Source organism: Gallinula chloropus, assembly GCF_964237585.1.
Source record: "Gallinula chloropus genome assembly, chromosome: 1".
NCBI lineage: Eukaryota > Metazoa > Chordata > Aves > Gruiformes > Rallidae > Gallinula > Gallinula chloropus.
In genome coordinates, this window is record NC_140085.1 from 114,450,559 (window position 1) to 114,459,149 (window position 8,591).

At 43.8% G+C, this 8,591-nt stretch overlaps 1 protein-coding gene across 1 annotated transcript; it reads left to right on the forward strand.

Annotated features, from left to right (window-relative positions):
- Positions 1-1,898: 1,898 nt before the first annotated feature.
- Positions 1,899-8,568, forward strand: LOC311204941 (uncharacterized protein; the record flags this gene model as incomplete). Its single annotated transcript, XM_084279207.1, has 2 exons — positions 1,899-8,492; positions 8,560-8,568. The coding sequence occupies 2 exons, from the start codon at positions 1,899-1,901 to the stop codon at positions 8,566-8,568; spliced, it is 6,603 nt and encodes a 2,200-aa protein (XP_084135333.1).
- Between the last annotated feature and the right edge of the window lie 23 nt (positions 8,569-8,591).

Genomic DNA, 8,591 nt, shown 5'->3' on the forward strand with positions numbered 1-8,591 from the left:
TTCAGGTCTTTCACTTAAGATGTACAGTCAGCACTTTAGGCTGTCTTATTTCTTTTTATTGTTTTCTTTGTGGACGAGGGGGGTGTGTTGACGTGGTAATAAGTGAAACCTATTAACCTAGAACTTAATAACCTTAACTTATGGTAAATGTTGCCACTGTTCATATCTGTAGAAGAGTTCACGTTGCTGTTGGACAACAGAGATTATCTGAAAATGCTGTGTAGGAAAGGTCGACTGACACTGCTTTGTTGTCCTCTTCCATTGCATTCACAGTGTTGGTGGAAACGCTGTTTTTTGTGAAGCTGTTTATTCTGTAACAATGTGTGTTCTTAAAACTACACCAGGGACTTGCTTTTGGGATGTTAAGTTCATTTTAATAGTACTGCAGTTCTTGAATTATTTTGCATTGTTTACTTGAAAAAGCATGCTTTGTAATCACAGCCAGATTATAATTGGACAATCTATATTGCCTTGCTGGCCCATATATATATATAAAATCATGGAAGGGACCCGTACATATCATTGAGTCCAACTCCTGGATGTATACTCAATGAAGATAATATGCAAGTGGATTTTAATATATAGCTGATCTATAAAGGAGGTTGTAACAGCTTGCCTTTAATAGAAGTTGCTTTATCAGGAAAACGTGGCAGTTGATCCAAAGAAGTGTACAAACGTAACATGGGTTAAATTCAGAGGGAAATGAGGTACAGAATTTAAAGAAAATTACAGAAACCTCAGTAATCCTATTTTTTTTCCTGCTCAGTGATTGTCTGTCCCTGCAGTCACTTGAATTTATTACTCTCTCTATTAGGTGTTTGTAGCTGCTTTTGGTAGCTGCAGTCCAGTCTGAGCAGCTGGTTGCCTGTTTTGTTTTAGAGGTTGTTTGGGACTGGAGGAGGTAGATGCTGTTTTTCTAAATTTGTTTGAAGAATTTAGTCAATGAGGAGCTTAATCAGTAAATACGCTCAGATATTTTCTAATACTAGTAATTTTAGCACCCTCATAAATTCAAACGTTAGTAGGGGATAATGGGCTGGTCACCTTTTACACAATAAGCATACTACCACTTAGATAACTTGCCTGGAAAAAATTGGACTTCTTGTTTCACTTCATACACAACTTGGTGTACTTTAAAAGCGTGTCTCCAGCATCCTGGAAGCAAGCACTGCCCAGCTGAGTATAGGTATTAGGTATACCCAAATACTTGGAGGAAAGTACTTGTTCCTACTGGTACCATGTTGCTGACCAAGAGGATTTGGTTACCTTTTTGAGAGAAAAATTTGTTATATTTGCATAAAGTGTGTCCTGAGAGGAAGAGCAAGAGGGCTGAAACAGTAGCATGTACTATTTTGTGTATGGTAGTGTAGTGAAGCAGGCATAGATTTCAAGTTTACATGTTTTGTACTTCTGTCCGTATACTTGGTCACTAGTCTAAAAGAATGCTTAAAATATAGTTTTAATAACATTTACAAGGAAAATATCCTTTTTTTCTAGATGTAGACAAAAGTACAGTGAAACCTAGTACTCAGTCTACAAAGAGAAGCTCTACTGGTGAAGATGAAATTCCTAGGAAAAAATCAAAGAAGAACAAGAAACACAAAAGCAAGAAGAAGAAGAAAAAGAAGAAGAAAAGGAAGAAAGAGAAAAAGCATAAAAAGCAACCAAAGGAGTCAAAGCTGAGTGCACGTCATGGAGAGCATGCAGACTTGCAGCCTGCTTCTCAATTGTTGCCAGAGAAATCAAGCTCCGTATTGAGTGTACAGCATGGAGGATTTGGAGATACAAATCTGGCTGTCCATGTGCAGCCAGAAGAACTGTGCTCAAAAGCAAGTGAGGCCCTTGATGTACAAGCTTTAGGACTTGTTTCTCATTCAAGAACTGATGCTCCTCAACCTATGGAAAATCTTGAGAGTGAGAAGGGCACTTTGTGTGTAACAAATCCTCCATTTAGTTTAGATGGCAGCCAATCGGATATCCAAGCAAATGCTAGTATAACTCAAATTTGCACTAGAGAAGAACAAATTAAACAGTCTTGTGAAAATATTTATCCTATAGCTATTCATCCAAGTGAAAAGAGTGTTCTTGTTGATACTGGAAATAACTCTTTGTCTAGCATCCCATCTGGAGTTGCCAATAAATCTGAAATTCAGAAAGATTCAGCAGCAGCTCTAGCTTCAGAAGTAGTACAGGCACTAAAAGATCCAGAAGTTACTCTGGAGTCTAAAGGCACCGGTGAACTAAAAGCTTTTGATACAGCTCTTGAGTCTCAGACCACGGAGGTGTTGAAATACTCAGAAGCATCTCTGCAATCTGTGGCGCAGTGGGGAGCAAAAGAGTTAGAACCAACTTCAGGCTCTGTGTCTTCGGCAAGTGATGTGGCGACAACTCCTAAATCTGCAAATCAGGCAGATCTGAATACTGTGAAGGTTGCTCATGTGTCTGTCGCCATGGAAGAAGTGAGAATTCCAGAAGCGACTGAAAAATCTCTGCATATGGCAAATGTGGAAAGATCTTTGGAGTTAGGAGGTGTAAGCAGAACTTTGGAGCCAGCCCTGAAGCCCTCACTTGTATCTGATAATTTGAGGGTGATGCAGTGCAGCCCCACAGACAGTTCAAGTGTCTTGAAGGCAGGTGTGTCTTTGCAATACCCTTTTAAAATTTCTGCAGCGACTGCTGTGACCCAGGTGGAAATAAGTGCCAAAACACCTCTGGAACCAGGAGCTGTTACAAAAGTGAAGGACCTTGAACCAGCGAGAAGCTCTGTGCATGTGGAAAATGTGAAAGCTTTGCAGGAAGCTCTGCAGCCAATTGCTCTAAGGCCCAAAACTTTGGAAGCAGTGATGCAGCCTGTGGGAGTTGCAGCAAAGGACGTTGGAGCAGCTCAAGAATGCCCACAAGTTCAAGTAGTCAGAGATGTTGGAGGCACCACTGATCCTGCAACATTGCTGAATGTACCAGGAGTGCTCCTGCAACCTAAAGTCTTGGCAGAAGCAAGAAGTGTTGATAGAACCCAGAGACCTGCACTTCCAGCAGAATTGACAGGTATGAGTGTGGTTGCAGAGGCAAAAGGTTTAATAGCAACTTTAGAACCTGTCACAGTTGCGCAAACTTTTGTTCCCCAAACAGGTCTGGGAATCCCAATGGCGGAGAGTTTTAAAAGTCCACAAACAACAGTGGAAGTTGCAGCGCTAACAGGGGTAAAAGGTCGAGAAACAAGTCAAGCCATTCTGCAATTGGAAAATACGAATGCTTCAAAAATTTCGGAGTCTACCCTCAAGCCTGTAACAGAGGCAAAAGATGCGGGAGGTACTTCATTTCTGAGACAACCAGAATCAAGATACGGGAGTGTGCATTGTGGGACTGTAGCCAGAGGTGTAGCAGCAACAGTAGATTCAACAGCGGTGTCAAAAAGTTCAGAAATAAATCTAGGTTGTATGGCAGGAGTAGGAGCAAGCTCAGATGCTGGTCTCCTAGCTATGAAAGTGGCACCTGTGACACCAGTGAAAAGTTTGGAAACAACCAGAGGACCTGTAGCAGGGACAGAAAGGAAGGATTCAGAAGCAGATGTTGACAGAGCCAGAATAGAGATGAAGACAACTTCATCACACCTGCATGTAGAAGGCGTGAGAGGTTTAGGAGATTCAGCATCTGTAGGTATGGCAAAGATACAAGCTTTGGAATCAGTCGTGCAGCCTGGAACCCTTTCAGAAGAGAAGTCAGAAAGGACTCCTGAATCTCTGGTTGCATGTGTAAGCATGGAACCAGTTAGAGACTCTGGGGCGTTAGCAGGAATGATGCACTTGAAAACCACAGCAGAGAAAGAACCAAAACATCCAGGAGTGGTTGCAGAACCTCTTGGTGCAAGCCAAACAACGAGTTCCAGCATTTCGCTGTCTCCAGTCATGGTGCATGCAAGAACCTCACAAACTGAGGTGGTAAGGGAGATAAAGGATTCCGAACTAGCTACCAGTTCTGCCACTGTACAAGTCAAAGGTTTAGGCAACTTGTCGGAAGTTGGGGCAGTTGCAGAGGTAAAAGATGTGGAAGCAAGATCAAAACCTTCACACTTAACACACGTGATAAATTTGGAAATGGCTGCATCTGAAACAAGGCCACTAATGCAAGGCTTGGGAAGGACATTGGCCTCTGAGGTGGTTAGAGAAATGAGACATTCTGAAGTTTCTCCAGAAGATCCAAGCAAAGCAAAGGCAAAGAGCAAAGAAGCAATACTAGAACCTGGGCAGACAGTGACAGTCCAAACTGCAGAAACAGGTTCACAGTCTGTTCTGGAACAAGCATTAGGTCATTCAGAATCAGCAATAGAGTCTTTGCCCAGAGTGGAAGAAAAAACTATGGCATCAGAAGTGACAGAATTGAGAAACTTGGGAGGAACTTTGGAATCTAAGATTTTGACAGATGTGAGAACTCAGGGACCTACTGTAGAATATATAATTGCAACAAGGAAGACAAGCACAAAAAAAATTGAGCCCTTGGACATCAACTTAAAAGGTTTGGAAGAAGAAACTGAGAAGGTAATGGAAGCAAAATATTTGGAGCCAACATCAGAAGCTAGAGAAGGGAGATTGTTCGAAAGTATGAACGAGTCTGCAACAGTAGGGGTGAAAGGTTCTGAAACAATCAAGGAGCCTGAAGTACACATGGATATCCAAGCCCAAAAGACTGGAACTGTGGGGGCAATGAGTGTTTTGGAGGGAGCCTCAGAAGCTATTTCAGAACCTATGCACACTGAAAGGCAAGAACATCTTCAAGCAGCCCTAGAAGCAAAACCTGCTGCAGAATGTAAGAGTTCAGAACAGGCTCTGGAAGTCTTGAGTGCTGTTGAAATTAAATCTTCTGAAGCAAGAACAGGGGATATGAAAGATCTGGAAACAACACTGGAACGTGAAGTGGTGGGAGTACAATATGCAGAAGTGCAGGTTCAACAAACGGAGGATGTGACAGTTCCAGTTCAAACTCAGGAATGTGAGATACTGGTTGAGAAGAAAGATGCAGAGCAATCTCTAGCATCTGAGCCTTTAGTAACAGAAACAGTTTCTATTGTTACACATGCAGTGGATGAAAAAGATGCAACAGGGACTTCTGAATCTGAAATAATAAGAGACACAAAACAGCTGGAAGCATTGCCATCTGATGAGGCTGTAACAAAAGATATGGAAACAGCTCCTCTTCCTGAGACTGTTGTAGAACTGAAAGATGTAGGAGCAGCTGTGGGGTTGGAGGCAGAGTCAAAAGATTTGGAAACAGCTCCAGTACCTGAAACTGATACAGAAGCGGTTCCAGCGCTTGTGGCAGAGGCAAGCCAGTCAGATACCATTCTGCAGGCTGAGGCTGTCAAAGAAGCAACTCCAGAACAGGAGTCGGAGAAAAGAGATTCAGAAACATCTGATGTGCAACCTGATGTGGCAGCACGAATGAGGGAAACTCTGATGAGACTTGAGAAAGTTACTGAAAAAACTAGCCACAGAAGTAGTGATAAAAAACATGATGCAAAGAAACAAAAAAGGAGTCGCTCCAAGTCTCAGTCCAGGTCTAGGAAGCGGAAGAAAAAGTCACGGTCACGTTCTGCTTCCAGGCGCTTGACCTCTAAAAGAGCACGTTCTAGGAGCAGAAACTATTCAGTTTCCAGAAAAAAGCATTCCAAATCTAGATCCCGATCTGTGGAGAAGAGAGAGAGAAGAGTGTCTTCCCGGAGGTCCAGACGCGGACGTTCCAGGTCATCTGATCATTATAGGTCTAAATCCAGATCTGTGGAAAAGAGAGGAAGCAGATTGTCCTCTGGGAGGTCCAGACGGAGACGTTCCAGGTCTTCTGACCACTATCGGTCAAAATCCAGGTCAGCAGAAAAGCGACTGTCCTCCCGAAGGTCCAGACGTAGACGTTCCAGGTCATCTGACCGCTACAGGTCTAAGTCCAGGTCACCAGAAAAGCGACTGTCCTCCAGAAGGTCTGGACGCCGACATTCTAGGTCTTCTGACCGCTACAGGTCAAAGTCCAGGTCACCAGAAAAGCGACTGTCCTCCCGAAGATCTGGACGCCGACGTTCCAGGTCTTCTGACCGCTACAGGTCTAAGTCACGGTCAGCAGAAAAGCGACTGTCCTCCAGAAGGTCTGGACGCCGACGTTCCAGGTCATCTGACCGCTACAGGTCTAAGTCCAGGTCACCAGAAAAGCGACTGTCCTCCCGAAGATCTGGACGTCGGCGTTCCAGGTCATCTGACCGATACAGATCTAAATCACGGTCAGCAGAAAAGAGGGGGAGTAGGTTGTCCTCCCGGAGATCCCGCCGCAGACGTTCCAGGTCGTCTGACCGTTCTAAATCTAGATCCAGGTCTTCAGAAAAAAGAGGCAAAGAATACTCATGGAGGTTCAGAAATAGAGGGTCTGGTTCATCTGATCGCTCAAAATCTAGGTCAAGATCTGTTGAGAAGAGAGGTCGGAAGGCATCTCTGCGAAGGTCTAAACGTCAGCGCTCAAAGTCCTCTGACCGTTACAAGTCTAGATCCAGATCAGTAGAAAAAAGAGATCGAAAGCAATCGTCACGGAAGTCTAAACGTCAGCGCTCGAAGTCCTCTGACGGCTACAAATCTAGATCCAAATCAGTGGAAAAAAAGAAGGAGTCCTCACGAAAGTCAAAGCGTCGTCGCTCAAAATCTTCAGAACGCTACAAGTCTAGGTCCAGGTCTGTTGAAAAAAAGCGCAAGGAATCTTCAAAAAAGTCCAAACGGAAACGTTCCAAGTCCTCTGATAGTGTTAAGTCAAGGTCCAAATCTCTGGAAAAAAGAGAGAGTAAGTTATCTTCAGCAAAATCCAGTAGCAAGCATGTGGAGTCTTCTGAACTTGAGTCAACCAAATGTCTTGAAAAAGTAGATGTTCCAGAACCTTCTTTTGCAAGTGAAGGCAGCTCTTTGACGTCCTCTAATGGTCCCACGTCAGTAGCTTTGTCTCTTGAAGGAGTAAATGGCCCAGAGCTGCCACCAGCATCTGAAAGTGAATTTTCTAAAACTTCTGATGGTCTTGAGAAAAGCCCCTCATTTGTTGAAGAATTAGCAGGTCAGCAGCCTTCTGTGATGTCTGAAACCCCAGATGACCAGGAATTAAGATCCATCCCTGTGGAAAAAACACAGGTTCCAGAGCTTTGCATGTCATCTGAAAATGGATCAGCTGAGAAAACAGTGTCTCTGGAATCATCATTGCTACCAGAAGTTACATGTTCCACATCCAGGTCGAGATCCTCATCTGTTGAAAAAAGGAGAGATGCAGAAAATTCTTCAGTAACAGAGTTTCAGCTCTCTGCATCCCATGAAGATGAGTCAAGATCTACCTCTCTTGAAGTAGAGGGTCCTGAGCCTGTTCTGACACTTGAAAGTGGATGCTCCACTGATGACTACAAGACAGTCTCCTTGTCTTCTGGAAGAACAGAGATCCAGGGGCCTTCTCTGATACCTGAAGGTGTTCTTCCTGACTTGTCTGGTTCTGATTTGAGACACGGCACTGTTGAAGAAACAGAGCTTAAGAAGTTGCAAGTACCTGAAAGTGAGTCTTCCAAGTTGGCTGATAGCCCTGAGCCAACGTCACTATCTTTTGAAACAGTTGAAGCTCAGAAATCTTTTTTAGCACCTGAAGCTACACACTCTGCATTCCCTGATGTCTGTGAGTCAGCCTCCTTGCCTGTTGAAAAGAGCCAGATACAGGAGCCTTCTCTGCCTTCTCACAGTGAGTGCTTCAACTCTCGTGATGGACATGAATCAGGATCCAGCTTTGCCGCACAAAGAGAGGAGCTTCCATTGATGTCTGAAGGTGGGTCCTTCACGTCACCTACTGGAAATGAACAGAGATACTTACCTGTTGAAAAAGTGAAGGTTCCAGATGTTTCCCTGACAGCTGAGTGTGGTCCTGTTGAGAACTTGGATCACCTACATTCAGCATCATCTTTTGAAAATATGCATGAAGCTGTACAGATGACTGTAGGACAGAGCTGCAAGTCATCTGAAGTTCATGAGTCCATATCATCTGGTGACAAAGTTTTAGATGGTCCAACACTTTCCCATGTACTTGAAATTGACTGCTCTCAATCTTCTGAAATGCATGAATCAGGATACTTGCCTGATGGAAAAATTGAGAGTATAGGGTCTTCACTGATGTCTAAAAGTGGAATTCCTGTGTGCCATGATAGCCATAAAGCAAAACTGTCGTTGACATCTGAGATTAGGTGTTCTGTCTTCCCTGGAGGCTATGAATTGACATCCAATGCGGTTGAAAAAAGAGAAATACAGAAGCCTCTTCTCCCACTGGGAAGTGGATTCTCCAAGTCTGCTGAAGTTTGTGAGTCAGTAAGCACACCTGCTGAAAAGCTACAGGCCGCAGTGACTTCTCTGACATCTGAAGGTGGCCTTCTGTTGCCTGATAGCCATGAATTGAGACCTATCCCAGCTGAAAAAGTAGAGATCCTGGAAAGTAGAGATACTCAGGTACTGGAAAGCAGATACTCTGTTTCCTCTGATGGTCATGAGTTAACACCCACCTCTTTTGAAAAAGTTGAGGTAGAGGAGCCTTCTCAAGTATCTGAA